At 40.1% G+C, this 23,697-nt stretch overlaps 1 protein-coding gene across 1 annotated transcript in view; it reads right to left on the bottom strand.

The window, feature by feature from the left end:
- The window catches only part of LOC119727326 (putative N(4)-(beta-N-acetylglucosaminyl)-L-asparaginase GM21137), a 55,922-nt gene extending 38,806 nt beyond the window's left edge, over positions 1–17,116 (bottom strand). Inside the window, exon 1 of the mRNA XM_038199180.1 lies at positions 17,053–17,116. Coding sequence (XP_038055108.1) covers positions 17,053–17,111 — 59 coding nt within the window. The 5' untranslated portion in view covers positions 17,112–17,116. The remainder of the gene's footprint in view (positions 1–17,052) is intronic.
- Between the last annotated feature and the right edge of the window lie 6,581 nt (positions 17,117–23,697).

Below are 23,697 nucleotides of genomic sequence, written 5' to 3'. Positions count from 1 at the left end.
CTGTTTCCATGACATAACACCACTCTTTGAACATCAACTTACATGTACTTGGGTCACATGGAACATTCATTGACATCATTAGTGTTTTCAGTAGGTTTTATATGAATTAATCCCTATGATCTCAGAATAAATACAAGATTTGTATTGTTTTAGCCACTATGACCTTGACCCTTGACTTTTCGGCTCCAAATGCAATAGGCTTCTTAGGATTACCATGAACAATCCACAAACCAAATTTGAAGTTCACATGTAAAGTACCGGTATTTCTCAAGTTATCACGCTGACAAAGTTTCTTTTGTTTTAGCCACAGTGACCTTGAACCTTGACCTTTCGGCCCCAAATGCAATAGGCTTCTTAGGATTACCAAGAACAATCCACAAACCAAATTTGAAGTTCACACGTTAAGTATTTCTCAAGTTATCGCGCTGACACGATTTGTACGGACACACACACGTTCTTGTTCCGTAATTGTGGGGACTTACACTCGTCTGTGCAAGGTATTTGTGGGGACCGAAAATGCTATGGGGACAGCAGAAAGTCCCCATAACTCGGTCTTAATTTGCCAAACAATAAAAAACTTCCCCACTCGGTGTATGCCTACCCACCCACCTACCCACGTGTGTAAACAGCGGCAATCGTGGACACCCCATTGTCCCTAATCCTCACTCCTTTGCTTGTACACTAACTTTTTAGCAACAGCTCTCATTGGTTTTGTACACGATTTGAGATCGTGGACGTTCGGTCAATCGTGGCCCCTTTGTTTGTGCCCTAACCCTTTTGTCCCTAGTCCATGATTGCCGATGTTTACACATGCACACATGCACACAACCGTGTTTTGGGGTAGTTATGGGGTACCACTATTTTCCACTTGACTTCCCTTCTTTTATTCTCCTTTGTTCCTATTGAAATCTCAAACCATAGCGTTTTACATATGGGGTACTGAGATTTCTAAAGACCGACTTGTAGGGTACCATTGTCCCTATTGTTGCCCTTTGTTCCTGGTACCCCATAAGTCAGTATTCGTATAAACACGCACACACCCACGGAAGGACATGGCGGAGGCATAATAAAAAAAATTTAAATAAATGATTTAAAAAAGAAATCAGTTTCAAATAATTGAAAAAGCTTACAAAGACGAACCCTAGTTTGTATCACAGGCTTCAAGCATAATGTACACAGTGCCGTATTCCGAAATACAAGTACACGTACTCGGAAGTACTCGTACTCGTACTCGGAGACCTGTTCTTGTACTGGGAAGCACAAGTACTCGTACTCGTACTCGGCAACCTAGGTACTCAACAGTACTCAGTATTTGGTAAAAAGTACCTGACTACAACACTGCTTTTGTTTTGAATAATATTTGAATGTCGTGTTCTTTATAATTTCAATCCAAGAACAGCTGATCACCCGACTATATATGTATTTCAAATCCACCAATTTAAACATTTTTAAAACCCTTGCAGATTGTTATCCAGCCTTCCATATCTACTGAAAATAATGAACAAGTCTTTACAAATTGGTTACTTTGATTGGTCAAGCGATGTAGCTGCATATATGCATAGTGATGGTGTTGCATATGCATTGATGCATACATGTACATGAGCGTAAACGCAAGGGAGGGTGCGGATGGCAGACTGATCACGTCAGAATTGCTAACTGTTTAAATCACATGTATGCACATGCTGTGCACATGCACACGATCGTGGACGTCCTATTGTCCCTCATAGGAAGACTCCCATATGTTTTGTACAGGACCTCAATCGTGGACGTATGCTGGGAATTGTGGACGATATTGTTCTTTTTTGTTTGCTGGTATTTTTCGTCCATGGTTTGAATAGATGAACACGCCCACATGTACGTATAATACGTGTGTTGTACAGTGTGCCCGCATTGTTATATGGCACTGAAGTGGAATGTGTGCTGAAGTGTAACTTCTTGTGCTTTTGGAAAGATGTAAACTCCCCCCCCCCCCCCCCCACACACACAGAAGTGTGGATGGAGTCTACGAACGAATACTTACTTGTAGAGCCATTTACTTATGCATATATAAATTCCCCATACCGGCAGGTATTTACACTAAGAGTTTTCACAATAGCGCACTCTTGTGTCCTACCCAAAAGTGCCCCGCGGCAAGTATGTCTCCTGAGCGTCCTCATTTCTCGAGTACTAAGATAGAGCAGAGAAACATCGAGGATGGTGGGGTAGGAGGGAGGGATCTCTACAGGTGGGTATTTGTGCCTAGACCCCATCCACACTCCTTGGGGGGGGGGGGAGTAAGAGTCCACGTCAATCTACTTACCTGTAGAGCCATTTACTTATGCATAGACTAGCACCGTGGTGTAGGCAGTGGGTTATGCGAGATGCTATTGTACACTCACAGGGCCACGTGACATGAGGCGTAACCCCGGATGGGCCCCGCTACTCCACATGTGGGTGGACAGGGAAGCCCAGAAGTTCTGTATGTTGAAGACAATAACTATAAAGTAGTCTTAGCATACCACCCAAGACGCTGGCCAAGCTACGAGGAATTGCATCGTATTGACATAGGGTCCACAGTACATAACTATAGGTGTACAGTGGGTCACAATTATGACAAAATACATGTATACACAGTATTATATGCAATGGGTTCAAAGGCAACAGAATAAAGAGACTCATCTATTTTAGGGAAGTCCCTGGTAGGAGAGGGTCCTGTGGATGTGAGGAGGCTTGGCTAGCCGCCCTCATCACTGCTCTCCCTGCTCTGCCCTTTGTCTGGAGGACATCCGGAGGCAACATTCACTGAAGGTGTTGGCACTCTTTCAACACGCTGCCTGAGTGATGCTCTCTAAAAAGAAAACCTTTAAAGAAAGCCCACGCGGTGGATGCCGCACTGACATGGTGTGCACAGATTGATCCAATGGTTTCTGCCATTGACACGTCCGTGGATGATTTAATAGCAGTAATCTATCCAGCAGGCAATCGTGTCACGTGATGCTGGTCGGTACGGTGGGGTTGTTGTTACAAATAGCTGTGAATGGCCAGTACAAAGCGCTTTTGTGTATTTAATGTACCATTTAAGGGCCCTTACTGGACACCATAATTGTCATCAGGAGTAGACGAGAAAGACTTAATGTCCAGCACAAAAATGTCCGGAGGACAATGACTCGGACTAATAGTTGGTAAAAAAAAAAATCTAAGGGATCAGACGAGCACCTCCCGGTTCCCACCGGATGTGTACTGTCTCCATTGCAAGGGAACCTAAGTGGATAATTGTATCAAGGTTGTACTGTCAATTAGTTCGAAATGGGATCTGGATAGTGTGGATAACACGTCGAACAGATCCCATGCAGGGACCAGCCTTGACATTCTCCTAGCCCTGGGTGGTGCACTGCTGAAAGTGTGACATTGTGACGCATTCACCAATGGAGGAGTTCCCATGTGAGTGCGCACAGCTGGGCAGACTGCATGCCCCCCTGTCGATTGATATAAGCCACCATCGTGGCATTGTCGCATCTAATCAGGACTGCTTGGCCTGTTACTGATAGTCCAAAACGTTGGAGAGCATTGGAGACTGCCAACATCTCCAATACATGGATGTGGCTTGAGCACTGTTCGGGGCCCCATCGACCTATCTGGCGCGGGTGGAGGGTGAAACACCCCCCCCCCCCCAAGCTAGAGAGTGATGGTCAGTGACGGCCGGGGTCTGCGAAACATGCGCCTCCCGTGAGGTTGGCAATATTTGGGGGGGGGGGGGGCCCTCAAGAATTTGAGTGTGCAACTGCTACTCATTGAATGGAGCAGCCACCTGTCGGACGTAATTAAAGCCCAGGATCCCGTATAGTCTCAAAGACAGCCTCCCATGGGTCTGAGTCGAGTAAGTCATTTATGCCATCCCGCGGGATAACAGGGGGCAGGAGCCCGGTAACCAACGGGTAGCAAAGAAATGACATCATCCTCAATATGGCGCTGTATGAATCACTTATACGTGATTGTCCTTCAAGCTCAAGCACAATCAGTCCGATGATGCACCAAAAATGATACTTAATGTTACTAATTCCTCGGCAAATTTACTCACGATGAACTAGCGAAGCAAGAGTAGAACATAGATTTAAAAATTAAAAACTTGAGGGTAAAAACAGATAATTTAACTAGAGCGGTTAAAACAAAACAGGCAGCTAGAAACAGCGCCCTCTACTACTTCTTAACTTAGGCCTAACAAAAGGATTCCAGTTTCTTTTGGATTCCAGTTTCTTCAAGTTTTTCTCTGGACCTGGCGTTTTTGAGTCGACTTAACCAAGCTTCTGGTCCGAAATTTTGAGTAAGCGTGGGCATGTTTATACATACATGACTTGCTATTTATTTGACAGGAATAAGTTCTTACTTCGAGTTAATAGGGTTTTTGAGGTTAAATGGTTTTGACTTAATAAGATTTCACTGTAATGTGGTAGCGGTAGCTTTTTAGGTGTTGGGCCATGAGCCCAACACCTATTGTTATTGTAAGAATTTTTTTTATTCTCCTAGACACAATTCGGTTCCAGAACTGTATGTCAAAATGAAAACATATTTGCAATTACGTCATCATGAAGTCATCATAGGTCACGTGACGTCACTTGAAAAAATAATAAATTTAATCTTTGAAATTCAATATAAAATCAACCCTGAGAGACTGGAACTTGAAGTTTGCGGGAATCGATATGATAATGCATGATCTTCATTGTATCTCGTGCACGTCAAATCACGTGACCCTTCCTTCCGGTCGAAACCTGGAGGGGCCTAATAATTTAAAAGTGGAAAAAGATATGAAGAACTTGCTTTTAACGATGTTAGTCTCTGAGTAGGTTGAGCTTTCCAAAAAAATGATCGGTGACGCCATCAAGTGTTCGAGCGCCCTCTAGCGACAGGTTAAAAAATGTCAAAATGCATTTTCAGCTGATGTCTGTGGCGAAATTTGCGGTAATTGCTTCAAAATTGATATACATGATGACCTTAATGTAGACAAGACCTGTGCGCGAAAAAAATTGATTACGTCATCAGACCAGAAGTACAATGAAAAGACCTCTTTTCCTTTGAAAATTCCTGAAAAATCAACCCATACAGATTTAATCTCGATTTGTGCTTTAAATGGCACTTTAATAATAGGTCTAAAACTTTCCAAAGTTTCGTTTCAATCAGTAAACTTGGAGATGTCCTGCAGCCCCCTTGAAATTTGAACTTGAAAACGCCAATGCCTTGAAACGTTCATTAAATGTCACGTACATTGTGTGTACAGCAAATGGGGATGATTCTGTAAAAAGGGGAATTCCCGAAAAACAGTGTGCTATGATTGCGTACAAAAGGGACTTCCCCGTGCTCGCTTCTTGAGTGTCTGGTTTTACGACTGTTGTATGTTAACTACATGTAACGGCTGTTTGATGGACGAATTTGTTTTAAGTGTTTACCAGTGTTTTGTACACGTTTATTATGACAACTTCTTAACACAAGCACATTTTTGACTTCTGATGATGTCATATGATACTCAAAAATTGGGCTGGCAAAAGCGCCCAATTGGGCGCTTTTTCAAAATTGGGCGTTTTTTTCTTCTAAAAACATGCGCATTGGGGTGAAGAGGGTATGGCAAGCAATATTTTGTATTGCGCCAATGGTGTGCGACCTTTACTTTGAGAGATATGAGCTATTTAATGTTTTTTTGTAACGATTGTACTTGATAAGTTTACAGTACAGCAGCATACGCGCGTGCAGATCCTCACCTAACTCTTTTAAACTATCCTTTGTATAATTACTCCACGCGCTATTTTTCAACCCTCAACCCTCAACATCAACATCAACAATCAACGTCAACATCAACAATGGCCCAACGCCGTGTGGTTGTTCCTACAACCTCTAGTTGTTTTTTGTTTTTTATGTTTGCAAATGTATACTACCTTTAATGACCATACTTCCCCACGGTTGATTTTGCTTAAATTATTGGGAGGTAGCTGGAGTGCCAGTTAACACATTGTCACCAAAATTTGCTTGTTAAAGAGGTTGTGGAATGCTTGAACGTCTTTTTTTATTATTGAGTAGACCCATTTACATCAGAATGACAAACTCTCAACTTTTTTTGTAATGTGCGTTTACATGTTTATAAAACTGAAATTCATGGAGTTTTTGTTGGTCGGCGAGCACATAATTGAAATTAACAATCATCGGCTCTTCATGCCAACTTGGTAAAATCAGAAAATTTGTGATGTAATTAACAGGACACAATGGCTGTTTACTGTTGCCCCATGTGCTAGCAACATGTCTGACTCGAAGACAAGCAGTGAAAACATCAACAAAAATTCAAAGACTCACAGAGATTAGCATTCCTGTAAATTGAACAAGGAACGGTGACCTCCAAGCTGTTCTTTTGTATCAATTTGAGCCAGAACTGCCTAAAGAAGAGCATTGACAACTGATGAGTGGTAGGTCTACCACGTTTCCGTAAAAAAAACCCAACTTTTTATCCAAGGACTCATTATTCAAGTTTTAGATGATCATCAAAAGTCCTACTGCAATTTTCTTCATGATTTAAACGCATTTCCCAAGTTATTCTGGTGAATATTCAGTCCAAAGAGACGACATAGCGTCAGGCTGTTTTTGATACGCTATGGCACACATCATGGCAGTGGAGTGGTCGACCATGTCCCAGAACTAATGTTGTACGGTTAGCAACGTTGCGTGCCCCGGTCAAGTCCCTCATGTTCCTTGGTGCTTTCTTATGGATACGTGCGCCACACAAAAAGTAGTTCTTTTCTCTTTTCTTTCCTGTGAATTTTAACCAGTTTTTTTAACACCAGTCAGTCATGGTGCCTTCCGCTTGCCAGCTGGTGGGCTATCAGAGATCTCCAACAATTAACATCCTGATTCGTAATGATGAATTTCCTCAAATTTTGAAATTGTTAACTTTATTGTTTACCAAAAAAAAGCTGCTGGTATTGTGACCAATAGATGTAAATATAACTGCAAATGACCGATTCAAATCGTCCCTGTGCAGTTAATGTATGATGTCAAAGTCGTGATTGGCACCACAATTCTCCATCTGGAATTAACAAGAATGATTTGATGCCTGGAACAAAGACGTCCGAAGGCAAAGAGGACTTCGAAAGTCTTAGTTCAAAATCCTTCCGTAGGAATTGGACAGGTACACTCAGTTCCCACCAGATGTGGTCCGTCTCTATTATACAAAAAGTAGTTCTTTACTCCATTTACACCAAGAACTAACAACTGCTATTGAGGGGGCTTTTTAGTTGATAAACAAATGACTTTTCCTCACCTTAAAGAACAATGAGAAGCCTCAAGCATTTTTTTATAGGTCGTTTTCCTAGTTCCGGATTTTTCCTAGTTCCGAATCACTTCAATTAAAAACCTACCTCTTTTTGATTAGTCTCCAATTAAAACATTCTGACGGAGTGGATGTTGAAAAGGAAAATGTAAGCTTCTTTATACCCAAAGATCTTTTCGATAAAATCTTTATAGAAGAGGAATTTTGGCCAGATTTCCGACTCACACTCCGACATGCTTGGACGGTTAAAGAAAATCACAGGAGCTGCGAATCGACGATAAATTTTCTCCTCGGTATATCTCTCGTACAGTGTGGTTTTGAATATTTTTTTCATTCACTACAATCGTATAAACTCTTCCATCGAATGTTTGTTCAATCAAAATAAGTTGTAGCGTCTCTAATTTGAAAATTCGCCAACGAATGACCGTATGCTTTTACCTAGTTCCGGATCGCGCGTGTACTTTACGACCCAACTACCATGACTACACGCGCGTTAATCGATTTTGTGTGACGTATCCTGTGCTGGGTCAAAGATTTTTGGTCCGTGCATGAGTTCGAGCCGTTGCGCTGCAGACAAAAGTTTCAAAATCATTTACGTTTTTTCTCTTTTTAAAATTTGCTGGAATTCTCTTGCATGAACGATTTTTGGATAATGAAATAATACTTTATCAGAAAATCTGTTTGATTTGGTTGGTTCTGGCTGAAAAAAAAGGATTTTCTCGCGTGATTTTTTGCTTCGCATGAAGCAGTTTTGATCGATTCGGAACTGATTGAACCGATCCGCAACTAGGAAAAGTGACATCGGCACTTTTGACGTCGTAAAATCAAAATGAAAAGAGCTTAAATTTTGCAAATTATTTCATGGTCTCTCCATCACTCAAGGTAAACTTTTTAATCAATGTCACTTGAATTCGTGGAGTAGTTGAGCCAAAATCAGCCTGAATGATGTTTGCTATCCGGAACTAGGAGAACGACTGTAGATTTTTTTTACACACGCCAATGTTTCCGCAAGTGCTTGTAGTTTATCAGGGGCCAATTTTGTTTTTTCACACACACGTTTCGAAAGCTTGTGATGTTTGAATGCTGAATCGGTGACAGCAAGGAGTGTTCAAAGTAACAAACTGTGAAAATAAGTTCGCTTTCTGTTTTTATTGTATTTTCTGACGATAGAGATGAAAGACATGCTGCTGTTGGGCCAGATCCGCTGTTTTACTTCTAACAGCGAACATACCGTAGCGACACGAAGGAATGAGCAAAATCACCGTGTACGCCAGAGGTCGTCATTCATGTTTCAAGGCCAGCCAGTCTGTCGAGATACATTCGTCTTTTTACACAAGTAAGGTTTAGTAGAAAACTTATATCCAAAGAAAATTTATTAAGATTCCAACAAACATTTCACAGACTGAAACTTCAGATTTTGTGGAATTTTTTTGTTTTTTAAGCAGAGTTTATTGTTTCTTTTTTAATAGTAAAAATCTTGTCATCATTGTTTGGGAAAATAAACTTAATATTTTAAAATGTTCACATCTGTCAGTACGACTTGTATTAAATTCAGTATTGATACATGTGGATGTGATCCAAACCAACCCATGATGTACATTTTGTTATAATTCTTTTGGTTTATGTCTTTGTTTTTGTTTTTTATGTAGTATAAGTGTCAACATGCTGAAAGCTCTCCAGAAGCACTACCGTGAGAATGGATGTAAACCAAGGATCCACAAAAATACTGGGCGAACCTTCCAAAATCATCTGAGGTATGAAGACAACTCCAGTGTGCGTAGCTTCATCTGGAACTACTCTGAGACGCATGCCATTCTTCTTCCCGGTCGCATTCCAGGATTCAAGCGAGATGACATCAGGGTTCTCCCCTCTAGTGAAACAAAGGCGAATGTGTGGAGAAAGTACAAGATTGCAATGCAGGAGTCAGGTAAATAAAACTAGACCATGTCCGAATTAGCTGCTACGGATATGGCTGTTGATTGCTAAGTTTTGTCTATACCTCAACGATGGGCTGATAAAAACCAAAGCTTGTAACATTCTTTTCGGAAACGGCGGTAATTTTGAATAAGAACATTGATTATGTACCCAACTGACATTTTCCAAGGGATACACTTAAAGCGGTGTGGTTTTGTTACCTGCCATATCATGTATGTAATAATAAAATGCAAGAATGTACATGTACATGTAATACACAGTGTTAAATGTACACACTTTATCTAAATGCTATGTTTTCACAGGTGACAGAGTGGTTGCACTTTCAACATTCAGAAAGCTGTGGAATAGGGTGTGTCCTTTCATCGTTTGCTGCAAACCTATGACTGATGTATGCTGGCAGTGCCAAAAAAAAACCAACCTCCTATTCAGGTCAGCAAATCTTCCAGATGCAGAGAAGCAGGAGCGCTGCAGAATACAGCAAGCTCATCTGGAGAATGTTGGTCATGAGAGAACCTTCTACAGGGACCTTGTTCAGGATGCAAGGGTGGCTGCAGAGCAGATTGGGGTTACTCAACTTGGGCCCAACACTCCTTGCACCAACGCCATAGACATGCACTATTCATTTGACTATGCCCAACAAGTACACTTTCCATCAGACCCTATCCAGCCTGGCCCAGTGTATTTTTTGACACCAAGAAAGTTGGGCATTTTTGGTGTCCATTGTGAGGGCGTCACAAAACAGTTGAACTATTTAGTTGACGAATCCGTACTCATCTCCAAAGGAAGCAACGCCGTGATCAGCTACTTAGACAATTTCTTCAGGACCTATGGCTTAGGGGAGACTAAAGCCCATCTTCACTGCGACAACTGCAGCGGCCAAAACAAGAATCGGTATGTCCTTTGGTACATGCTTTGGCGTTGCATGAGTGGTCTCCATCGATCTATTGAGATGCATTTCATGGTGGTTGGACACACAAAGTTTGCCCCTGATTGGTGCTTCGGCCTCTTCAAGCAGCGCTACCGCCGAACAGCTGTCTCCTGCCTTGATGATGTTGTTCGTGTAGTCACTGGAAGTACACAAACTGGAATCAACATCCCCCAGCTTGTAGGTGATGAAGCTGGTAACACCTTCGTTCCACAGTTTGATTGGCAGGCATTCTTGTCCCCATTCTTCAAGCCACTTCCAGGGATCAAGAGTTTTCAGCATTTTCGGTAATTTTATTTATTTTGTGGTTTTTCTTTATTCGACTGTTTCCGCAGTAAAAAAACCTAAAAAAATTAACTGCATTATTTCTAACCTTACTGTTCCCCTTTGTATTTATGTTTTATTTAAAGTTTTACATCTGATGAACCTGGCGTCGTTTTTGCAAGAAAGTACCTAGAGGATGAAGAGACAAGCTTCCAGCTCCTAAAGACCCATGACAGACGCCCTACTGCTGACTTTCCTGAGCCCCAGACTCCTCCTGGGCTTGATGCAAGACGCCAGTGGTACCTCTATGACAAGATCCGTGACTTCTGCAGCGACGCCACCAAGGATGTTGTCTGTCCCTTGCCAACAGTTCCGAAGCCATAGTCATCATCTTCCAGTCTCCTCTCCACCCAGTCTCCCCTCCTACACAGCAACAGCAGTCCATCATGAAGACAGACAGTGTTGACTGTCTGACAAAAACAACCGGTTCTTTTCAGAACCACCCACATCTTCAAAAAAGAGATTTAGGCCTAACAGCAAAGTCGCACAATATAAAAGAAGATCCCCAAAATCCCCCAGGAGTTTTATAAGCAAAAACAGTGAATTTTATACCAAAAACTCCATTTTCCACCCAAAAGTCAGACAGTGGTTTTGTCTTTTACTTGACTATAATGACATTGTAATAGTGATGTCTAATGGTGAATGATTTGATGATAAAACCTCTGCAAAACATGGAATTAAGGTTTTTTTTCCAAAAACCTTGTATTTTAACCCAAAAATTATATTTTTTTCTCAAGGGTAGTTTGCCTGAGCATAACGGTACTTACACTATAGAAAATACAACTGAGACTTGCGAGATATCTTTTTTTTTTCTTCCGACCGCCCCATGTGCATTCTCTAAGTCTTTATATTTTGACTAAAAAGAATGATTTTAAGACAATTATGCAAATGAGTAAAAAATAAAGATAAAGCTCCCTTTTCCACCCAAAAGTCAGACCATGTTTTTTTTCTTACTTGAATATAATGACATTGTAATTGTGAACGATTTGATGATAAAACCTCTGCAATACATTAAATTAATGTTTTTTTTACCAAAAACCTGGTATTTTAACCCAAAAATTTTACAATTTTTTCAAAGGTAATTTTCTTGAGCAAATCGGTACTTACATTATAGAAAATAAAACTGAGACTTGTGAGATAACTTGTTTTTCTCTTTCCAACTGCCCCATGTGTATTCTCTAAGTCTTTATATTTTGACTAAAAAGTTTGATTTTAAGGCAATTATGCAAATGAGTAAAAATTAATGATGAAGGGCTCCAAAATGATAAAAAAATCAGGAAATCTATTCCAGGGTAACATTGAACATTGTGTAAAATTTTCAGAGTGATAGTCAAACAGGAACCCTGCTGTTGCTAGGGACTTTTGAATAAACTGCATTTTGTACTATTTCCATTCATGTGGTAAATGTTTCTAGGGGCATTTCCACGTAAGCCATTTCCTTTTAATTAACAAATCCTGATATGCAAATTTTGATATATCTTCGCAATGCAACATCGCACAGAAGTCATATATATACCAAATTAAAGCTTAGAACGTGCCCTTTCCACCCATGTACATAACTCCAAAAAAAGAATTTGGGACTTAAGGGCCATTTTTGCAGAGCCGGTCACATTTGAAGTTCATATTTTAAGTATTTATCGAGTTATCGCGCTGACGAGATTTATCCGGACACACACACCCACCCACACACACACCCACGGAAGGACAAGGTGGAAACAGTATGCCCCTTCGGCTTCGCCGCGGGGCATAAAACTGTGGTGTGATTAAAGCTGGCCACCGACACAATTAGGTTTGCCTTGGCATAGCCTTGTCTGATGCGTTCGCTACCCGTAAAAGTGCGCTTGTGAATTCTCAGCTTTACATTGTTCAGGGTGCTAGCTTGCGTGAATGATGTTGATGTGGAAAGACATTTCTTACTTTGGTTGGGCCGTTAGAGCAATCACAAAACAACCATCAACAAACTATAAATCAAACTATCAAAACACTGTGTAACTATCAAAACACTTGACTTATCAATAGAAACTACCAAAACATCAATGGAAATATCTCCATTTTAAATTCTGAACTTGTCATTTAGAATTGTCTGGGGTAAAAGCTGTTGCCAAGTATGGTTCATGGAGCATGTGGCTGCCCATGTCGATCAGTGTATTGTAAACAAACATCCTCTTGTTGCCCGGAGTGATCTATGAACTATGCTGCATCGGGAGTCCTGTTTATTACGTTACAATTTTACTGTCGGGAAATGAAAATATGTGTTATACATGTTACATGTGTTTGGCTTCTTTATGTTGTTTTCTATCCTCAAGGATACATGAAGCCTTTCACCACCAAAATGGGCTGGTAATTGGTATGGCCTCCTGCCAGACCACTGTCTCATTCTTCGGTCTAACCAAACCCTTTGCTTTAGAGAGATTTTCCCATGCCCATGTCTAGCTATTTTTGGTAGCAAGAATGTCACTTTCACTAGCTGTGGAGACAAATCAATTAGGGTTTGGAGGTTGTTGGGACCTGGAAGAAATATTGCTGATCAGCAGATTCACCCAGGACTCCCTGAAAAACTAGCCAATCAAAAAGTTTATATTCAAATTATTTCACAAGGAAGGAGTAGTCAATTTAATATGTAGCCAATCGGCAAATGGATGGAAGTGTCCATCACCCAACTAAAGTGGGTATTTAAGGTCCCGCATCAGGGCCAAAAGACCAGTCTGCACCCACATCCAGCAGGCCACTGAAGCCAAGCCAATGTCGTAGCCATAGAGGGGTGAGTTCTTGTCCTTTGTTATTGTGAGTTGTGATTTCGAGACTAAGTTTCTAATTGAGAGCTAATTGTGTTCTGTAGTTGTAATGTTGATTGAAGTTCATTGTTATATTTGGTGGTTCATGGTTTTAATCATTTGTTTGCATTTCTGTGCATGAAGTTATCTGCAGCTTGAGCCATTATTGTGTGAATAATTGTTGCACTTTGATTGACTCGAACCATGCTAGAACTTAGAAATTTACAAAAATAGGTTCGGCAGTCAACTTAAATTGATCATGTGAATTGAACATGTATCTTAAAGGTATAGTCCATCATTTGCAGCCATCCGAAAAGTAACTGGCGTAATTATTGTTGAAAAACAAACTTGGTTGAAAGATAGTAAGGGGACTAAACTCCCTGTGAAATTATTCTTTCTGGGAAGCTGTCATTTTGAAGTAATCAACGAAAGAAGGCATTTCCAACGGTGATTCTTAAGAAGCACCGTAGGAAAATTTAAATTAGTAGTTCGTTTTGTTATTCAGCGCAGCGCGCACAAGTATTGGAACGACGCACACGCGCGCGCGGTTGTTATAATTCGTCGGATCAGTGCGCGACGTCGCGTATAGCTGCAATTCAAAACAATTCAAAACATGATTCAGTAACTTTGGATTTGAAATTGAGATCTTAGAATGCTGTTTTTCTCGGAATGTACAGCTGAAGGTTAGCGGAAACTTCATCAGATAAGTTGCTCAGTATCCTTCATTAGATTTTGAACTCTTTTGTTGCTTCAAACGAACAAAATGCACAAATTACAAATGATGAACTGTAGCTTTAATTAGTGTATCATTGATAATATTGTGGAACCATTTGTTCAAGCATTATGTCATTCTTTTGTATATAGCTTCCAGCTACGCAAATGGAGTTGAAGTTGATGTACATGTAGCTGTACAGGCTGTTCTTTAACTTTATCCAGGTTAGCTCTTGATTCGTTGTGTTCTTGATCCACAATTAAATCCCAGATATTGAGTACTGTATTTTTGGAAACAATGTTTACTCAATTCCAATTCACAAGTCAAGGCAGTGTATTTATTTGATTCTGTTTCCCAAGTTGTGCTGTAGCTGATGCACTATGTTATTTTGATCTTACGGTACAGTCAATGTTTTGCTCCTGGTACTTTAAACGCCTTGAATTGAGGACAAGGACAAATCTCTGTCTAGCCCAAACAGTGTTATGTAACCTGTCACATTCCATCTATTGAGCACCAGCTGATATACTGTTTTAGTGTTTTGGTTACCAGTACTATGACCTTTGAACTGTGTGTTGTTGTCTATTGTACAATGACTGTAGTAGTATTTTAAACCCATGTTTTGAATTATTTCTTAATGTATCCTCGAGAGACCAGTTTTCGCGGGTATAGGGCTTTTTCTTTGTTTTGAAAAAAATTAACAAGTGCAAGATACCAATGGATGTCCTATTTACCTTCCTTAGTTCATGGGCAATATGCAAACAACAATAAAAACTGGACGACCTTCGCAGTTTTCACACAACGGAACGATCTCCGACGTCCTCGCGAAGCGCCTCCACGCGTCGAGCATGACCTATTTCCGTGGGTTGCGGGGGGTACGGTGTCCCGGTAAAGTCATACGTGGAATAAATGTATGTCATGACTCGGCGTGTCTCCATCAGGCTCCATTGTCGGTAGCTATCTTATATTTTCCAAAAATCAACCTTCTATACTTCGAAAATATATCATATGGTATTAAAGCTATAAATTTCAAATGAAAAATAAATAAATGACATTTTACATATTTTTCTTTGCTTTTCTACTTTCAGGTTTTCTTGAGTGGTCGTGTTTTATTTTTAATTGTAGCCTATTTCTTATTAAACCTAAACCTCTGTAAATCATAGCTAACCTCATTTGACCTTCGACCTTTGACATGAAATATATCCTACATCATCTTTAGTACTTAATTAGGTCAATATTGTGGCTGTATCAATAACTTCGGCCCTGCTATATCCATAACCCAGTAGCGCCATCTTCTTCAGGTGGTCCACCAAGTTGTTCTCCTCTTCGAGGCTGAAAACAGGAGCTGGTCCCGATCTTGTTGCTTCGGGGTCAACCTTCCCCAGAACACGATCCCGTAATGTGGACTCAGGGACCCCGTACCTCCTCGCAGCACCCCCAACTGACCCATTCTCATCAATCACGAGACAAAATGCTTTTGACAAAGCTGTTGGTGAGTAGTTTCTGTAAGAAGTTGTTCTGGATTGCAACAGAGGGCTTGTGCACATGTTCTATAGGATAAGAACATTTATATAGATTTTGCTATTGGTGTCACATAATCAGTTGCTCATAAAACTAGTTAATATAATATTTTAATATAATATATTTTATTAATAATCTTCTTTTTATCAGATATAAATCAACCTTTGTTGTGCATTATTGTTGAGTTTGGAGTAATTATTTAAGTATTTATTTAAGTAGGCCTATATCATTCATTTTACTCTGATAATGTATAGTCTTATTAAAGAAAGCACAATACACGCTCTTTTCATGAACAAATGTATATTTTTAATATCTCACATGCACATTAATAACCGTCTTATACAAAATAAGCCTTTGCTGTATGTTAATTCATTCCTTCATTTTGAGGAAAATACCGATTTTTCTAGACAGTGAGAAAAATGATATAAGCCACATGTCTTTTATAGGCCTCCGTACTTTTTTCCAAGCATGCTCGGCACTCAAACCAGTCACGTGATTTTGATCATTACGAATTTTTTTTCGAAACTTTGTAAGCTGAAACTTTCCATGATTATGCAATAATTATTTATGGCTCTAGCAATATAAACATGTTTTGTACCTTGCGAATTAGGCCTAAATAACCCAAATTTTGATATTTACAAGTACAACTTACCGGTAGAGCCTTTACTTTCCACATTTTTTGGTCAGCGGAGAGGAGAGGAGATTGTCAGCAACTAGAAAAGTTTATTTCGTCACGGGGAGTTGTTTACAGCGCGCCGCGTAACGCAGAAGGTAAGGACGCGGAAATAGGGCACCGCGAAAACAGGTCCTCCCACGATACAGGGGTCCGTTGAAGACCGTCTGTCATGGACCGGTTGTAAATTCCGTCAAGGACCGTCCATTAACCGTCTGTAGAGTCCGTTAGACTCTAGGTTCATCGAATAAAAGTCCATCAGAGAGACATCGCAGAACTGTGTCGTTGTCCGTTAGTTGTTGTATCTTGATCTCGAACCCTACGTTCTAACGAATGCTAAACTAAATCCGCTGCGAGGATTATACGACATTACTAAGATTTGTTTGCTGCCCCCAACGACGACTTTTACACAAATTGCACATTCGAGCCTAAACAGGACCTGAAAAACAGCTCTCAAAAGTACCTTTTGTATTAATTTCATGATAGAAACAATAGTCTTTTATATTTAATCACATCTATATAGGCTACATTTACCCGAAAAATTACGGAAATGTCTTCGAGCATTCCACAACCTCTTAAACAAAAGTTTCAGGGTCTTCGTCAATCCTTACTAGACTACATGTATGTGCAGTTAGAATCAACAATATCTTCAGTATCAAATACAGTGGTACCACTATAACGAACAGCTAGGGATCCACAGAAAATGTTCATAATAGTGATTATTCGGTATAGCGATTTAGAACTGCCAGTACCTTCTTTTGAGCAATATTGATGAAATGGCATTTGTAACATCCCGCGGCGGCAAGTATAGATTCAGCCATCGGCAGTCACCAATGAACACCCTGCTTGATGTGAAAATGATAACTGCGCATTGACAGTGCTAATATAAGAAATCTTTCAACTTACATTGAGGTATTGGTGGCAAGACTCTCCTCTTTGAAGCCCATCTCTACAGCAAATTGCATAGCTGTACATGTAAACAAAATCAAATAATACATTTATATAGTGTAGCAAACCTCAAACAACTACAAGTTTTGCGTTTGTTTTTAGCAAACACAAGGAGATTTTGTTGTTGGGAGTATGATTTTCCTGTTTTTAACCAGGTCAGTAGCTAGATTTTGATTTTTTTATTTTCACACCAATCGTGGCCCTGAGGCCAAAATAAAAGTGTGGTACATGCAATAAACAACAAAAAATACAATTAACACTGGTAGCAAAACAAATTCGAATATATTAAATAAAACAGTGGATATTAAACATTTAAGACAAAAATGATAAAAACAATAACGCATTTATATTGTGACGCGCCGTGCCAGCTCTCCTGCGTCAGGCTGGTTTGAATGGTAGCGTGCCGTCCCGTTGGTGTCCTATCCCTGCAGTTGTTGGCCACAGCACCAGGCTATTATGGCTATCCCTTCTTCTGGGTTGACTGGATCAACTAGTCAACTGTAGACTGATAGTCAGGGCAGTGGAGCAGGGGAATGGAAGTGGGAATTGGGAATCACAATGTGGAGTCGGAAGTGGGTTGAGTCCGAGTGTCGGTTGAGTCCGAGTGTCGGTTGAGTTGGAATGTCAGCAGAGTTGAAATGTCGGTGGAGTCGGAATGTGGGCGGGGCCTGCAGGGTTGGAATGTGGGTGGAGCAGCTTATATCCCTTGGGAATTTGCCCTTGACTTAGTCCTAAGTAGACCCTACACTAAGATGGACTAGTAATTGGTGAACAGAAACAGTATATCAAGTACAGTGGTCAAGCCTTTAATCATCATCATCTGTCATGTCATTCCATCATAAGGCCAAAAAGAAGAAACTTCTGCTTCCGATTACATGCCTTTTTGAAATAGGGTCGGTCAGTCGGTCAGAATTTTTTTTTTGGCCAATTTTTTTTTATGATGATTGAATGGGGTATTCAATTATATGCGAAGTTTTAGCCTGAACTATTTGCATTGCACTACAAAAGCTATACAAAAAATTGCCACAAAAAGCGAATAAAACCTACCCTAATTAATGTCAATATATTTACGTTCGATAATTCTTAAAAAATAACAATAATAATTGGCATTTAAGAACGCTCTAATTAGTAAACTAAATCACAGCGCTTACAGTATTATTATTACCCCTGATCATTGGGCCAATTAAACATTCCAAATACCATCTCAGCTCCCTGGAAAATTCAGGTCTTGCGCACCATATGCACAATGCTGGTCAAGACGGGAAACTGGCCAAAACTCCGTAATGCATGCGTGAATGCATGTGTGGCCAGCGGGTGACAGACCTTGCTTTTACGGTGGACAATTTTGGGGAAACACGCTGCATCGTATCACTCCAAGTACGAGTAGTGCCATCTCAAAATGAACTCTTGAACACAGAAAATACATACACAGACAAGAGAGATAAAGTTCTGTGAATATACTTGCTAAAATGTTCCTTCTCCATCGGTGTTTTCTTGGCATTTTTACGATGTTGAATCCGACTGACCAGTTGACAGTGCACCATGTGGGCCTGCCATGCTAGCAATAATTCTAATCATCTGAGAATCAAGCAATCAACTGAATAAATCCTAGCCCTGCAACTCCTTTTATAGACTTTGAGCTCCATACATAGGCTGCGTACAACTTCTCTTTGCCATACAACAGTGCATAAACTCAATTGACCAATCAGAAACAAGGATTCCCAATATGCAAAGTGTGAGTGACTCACAGTGTTTTAATGTGTTTAAAGAATACAGTTGGTGACTAAATTCCTATTCTGTCACAATATATACACACACAGAAGAAGTAAAAATAAGTATGGATACATTTGGATAAGTGGGAGATAACCTAATTATTTAAAATGTCGATAAAAAGGGGGACTGGGCTTTTTTTTAAACCTGTTAATTCTTGCAGTAACAGCAAAATGTTATTATATGACCTTAGACATCTGCCATGACCCTCTAAGGCCAAACAAAAAAGTCTCTGGTTTCTGGTCTGCGCATGCGTCATAGTAGCCATGCACCTCGGCAAAATAAAAAATGAAAACTAGACATGTGTCGTGTTTGTAGACAAACACATAGCTGTTTCTAATAGTTAAGCATTCACTGCCACGTAGGAGTTTCATCAAATCGAATGTACAGGTACTGAAAGAAAGTGCAGGACAGGAGACTGGTGACGAGTCTATGATTGGTTGATTTGCTCTCCTTTAATTACTGATTGTTCTCAAATTACAATGATGAAGATAGTAGCTGAGCTGATTAGGTTAATTTACTAATGAAAACTGAGTTGATTTACTGATGAAGACTTTAAGCCGTGGAATGAGAGCCGTGAACTGTAATGGAGGTTGTGTAAGCCGTGTGATAGGCCGTGGTTCTACAAGAAAACCAAATTAATACAATAATAAATATTGGAACCTACATTTATGAGGTGACATGAAAACACAAAATGGACTAAGATTCATGTAATAATTTCCCCCAGTATCAACTAAATTATCTAACAAACTGAGGGATTAGATAAGCTATTATAAGCCCCAAATTACACTAAATTAACCAGCAATAATGATTAACTAGAAATGTGTTTGTGGACAAACACAAGCTGTTTTCGGATATTTGAAATACTCTGAGCACGGGATGAACAATCAGTGACGTCACTATAAATGTCATCTATAACAGCACATTATAATATGTACATGTCAAGTTACAACCAAATCGAACATATGTTAGTTCTGTAGATATAGAACTATAAAAGAATAAAATGCCCCTTTAAGGGACTTCACATGACATTTGATGATGATGTCACTTCAATTTCCATCTATAACACATCCATGTGAATATGCATACTAAGTTTTAACCCAATCAGACTTGTACTTCCGAAGTTCAGTTTGAAGAAAAACGTGTACAAAACCAATAGGGAAACAATACATCTTTAATGTGATGTAACCTGACACCTCATGACGCCACGATGACGAATTTCTTCTAGGGCCATCTATGGGTAGTGGTCTAAGTGTGTACCAAGTATAAAGTCGATCAAATTTACGAAAGTGCCAAAGTAGAGTGTTTTAAAACGTGTACAAACCCTATGGGGAAAATACATCTTTAACCCTAACTCCCTAGGCCTTTTTGTTAGGATGTAGCCTCAATCCTGCAAAATCCTCCAATTGGCCTCATGGAAAAATTGCATATAGCCTCAATCCTGCAAATTCCTCCGTTGTTTCTTGAATATGGTCCATGGAGGGGTGACCACTGCCTGAATCCTGCAAAATCCTCCGGCTATGACTGTCAATAGGCTGAGGCAGAGGCAGTGACATCCTGGAGCAGTGCGGAGGATGTCAAGTATAATCAAGGACTAAATTTATGCATGGCTGAGCATACACAACACAAGGTCCGGCCCAAGACCTTGACACAGTGCGTACTCCGAAATCAGCAACGCACTTTTGCCATGTAACCTCAATCCTGCAAATTCCTCCAATTTGCAAAAAGGATTTTGGAGGATTCAGGGCGGTTAGGGTTAATGTGACGTAACCTGACACCTGAGGATGTCACAGTCACAAATTTCTTCTAGGGCCATCTGTGGGTGATGGTTTAAGTATGTATCAAGTCTGAGGTCGATCGGATTTACGAAGAGGCTAAAGTGGAGTGTTTTAAAACGTGTACAAAACATATGGGGAAAAATGCATCTTTAATGTGACGTAACCTGACACTTGATGACGTCACGATCACGAATTTCGTCTAGAACCATCTGTGGGTGGTGGTCTAAGTATGAATTAAGTTTAAAGTCGATCGGATTTACGAAGATGCCAAACTGGTGTGTTTTAAAACATGTACAAAACATATGGGGAAAAATGCATCTTTAATTTGATGTAACCTGACACCTGATGACGTCATGATCACAAATTTCTTCTAGGACCATCTGTGGGTGGTGGTCTAAGTATGTACCAAGTCTGAAATCAATCGGATTTAAAAAAGTGGCAAAGTGGACTGGTGGAAGAAACGTGTGTTAAACCTATAGATGGAGAAAAAGTCTGAAAAAGGAGAAAAAAAAGAAAAAAAAGAAAAAACTAGAAATGTGTTTGTGGACAAACACAAGCTGTTTCGGATATTTGAAATACTCTGTGCACGTGATAAACACTTGATGAAGTCACTTCGAATGTCATCTGCCAAGTGAAAAGTCAATCAGACATAGAGTGCCAAAGTATGATTTGAAGAAAAACGTGTACAAAACCTATGGGGGAAAATGCATCTTTAATGTGACGTAACCTGACACCTGAGGACGTCACGATCACGAATTTTTTCTAGGACCATCTGTAGGTGGTAGTCTAAGTGTGTACCAAGTCTAACGTCGATCGGATTTACGAAAGTGCCAAAGTAGAATGTTTTAAAACGTGTACAAACCCTATGAGGAAAAATGCATCTTTAATGTGACGTAACCCAACACCTGATGACGTCACGATCACAAATTTCTTCTAGGACCATCTGTGGGTGGTAGTTTAAGTGTGTACCAAGTCTGACGTCGAGCGGATTTACAAAAGTGCCAAAGTGGAGTGTTTTATAACGTGTACAAACCCTATTGGAAAAAATGCATCTTTAATGTGACGTAACCCAACACCAGATGACGTCACGATCACAAATTTCTTCTAGAACCATCTGTGGGTGGTGGTTTAAGTATGTATCAAGTCTGAGGTCGATCGGATTAACGAAGAGGCCAAAGTGGAGTGTTTTAAAACGTGTACAAAACATATGGGGAAAAATGCATCTTTAAGGTGACGTAACCCGACACCTGATGACGTCACGGTCACGAATTTCTTCTAGGACCATCTATGGGTGGTGGTCTAAGTACGTATCAAGTATGAAATCAATCGGATTTGAAAAAGTGGCAAAGTGGACTGGTGGAAGAAACGTGTGTTAAACCTATGGAGAAAAAGGCTGAAAAAGGAGGGAAAAAAAAACTAGAAATGTGTTTGTGGACAAACACAAGCCGTTTCGGATATTTAAAATACTCTGTGCACATGATGAACACTTGATGAAGTCACTTCGAATGTCATCTGCCAAGTGAAAAGTCAATCAGACATATAGTGCCAAAGTATGATTTGAAGAAAAACGTGTACAAAACCTACGGGGAAAAATGCATCTTTAATGTGAAGTAACCTTACACCTGATGATGTCACGATCACGAATTTCTTCTAGGACCATCTGTGGGTAGTAGTCTAAGTGTGTACCAAGTCTAACGTGGATCGGATTTACAAAAGTGCCAAAGTAGAATGTTTTAAAACGTGTACAAACCCTATGGGGAAAAATGCATCTTTAATGTGACGTAACCCAACACCTGATGACGTCACGATCACAAATTTCTTCTAGGACCATCTGTGGGTGGTGGTCTAAGTATGTATCAAGTCTGAGGTCGATCGGATTTACAAAAGTGCCAAAGTGGAGTGTTTTATAACGTGTACAAACCCTATGGGGAAAAATACATCTTTAATGTGACGTAACCCAACACCTGATACCGTCACGATCACAAATTTCTTCTAGGACCATTTGTGGGTGGTGGTCTAAGTGTGTATCGAGTGGAAGAAACGTGTGTTAAACCTATGGAGAAAAAGTCTGAAAAAGGAGAAGAAAAAAAAAAAAGAAAAAAAAAAGAAAAAAAAAAATCTTAACGAAAACAAGAGCTGTTTCAGTGTGTCACCGAAACAGCTAAAAAAAAAAAAAAAAAAAAAATCTTAACGAAAACAAGAGCTGTTTCGGTGTGTCACCGAAACAGCTAAAAAAATCTTAACGAAAACAATAGCTGTTTCGGTGTGTCACCGAAACAGCTAAAAATCTTAACGAAAACAAGAGCTGTTTCGGTGCGTCACCGAAACAGCTAAATATGAGGGCAGTGTTGGAGCAAAGGCTTTGACCCTCAAGGCCAAGGCCATGGCTTTGACCCTCAAGGCCAAGGCCAAGGCCAAAGCTTTGACCCTCAAGCCTCGAGGCCAAGGCCAAGGCTTAACCCTAGAGGCCAAGGCCAAGGCCCTGTTTTATGAAATGACCACTGATATAGAGCTAATTATAGTCACATGAGTGACACATCATCACGCAAGGGCGGATTCAGAACACAATTTTGGGGGGGGGGTAAAGAAATTTTGGTCCCCCCCCAAAAAGTGGGTCAAAAAATTACGGCTTGGGCTTTGGGGCCCGCTTAAGGGCCCCGAAAAATTTTTGGATTCGAGATGCTGTGTGGTAAGATTTGAGGCAATTTCTGACCATTTTAACCGATGTTTTTTTTTAGGAAAAGAGGGTGGTGAACTCATTGCCTGCCTTTATTACGACATCACATAAAAAAAAAATGGTTTCGTTTTTTTTGGGGGGGGGGCATGGCCCCTTTTGGCCCCCTGGATCTGCCCTTATCATCACGAATTGCTCGTTACGAAGAACAACATTTCTTTAATTGCAATCAACATGCTCGCATAGGCATACACCGTTTTATGACTGCACTGTATCTATTAAAGTATAAGTTCAGGTCTTCAATATGGTTTAACTAAACAAAATAATGATTTACTTCTATATTGACACACAATTCTCCCAAGTGTAACAAAAGGGGGATCC

Source organism: Patiria miniata, unplaced genomic scaffold (assembly GCF_015706575.1).
Source record: "Patiria miniata isolate m_02_andy unplaced genomic scaffold, ASM1570657v1 HiC_scaffold_20, whole genome shotgun sequence".
Classification (NCBI taxonomy): Eukaryota; Metazoa; Echinodermata; class Asteroidea; order Valvatida; family Asterinidae; genus Patiria; species Patiria miniata.
Note: the sequence above shows the minus strand (reverse complement) of the source record. Positions and strands in the feature narration are given on the sequence as shown.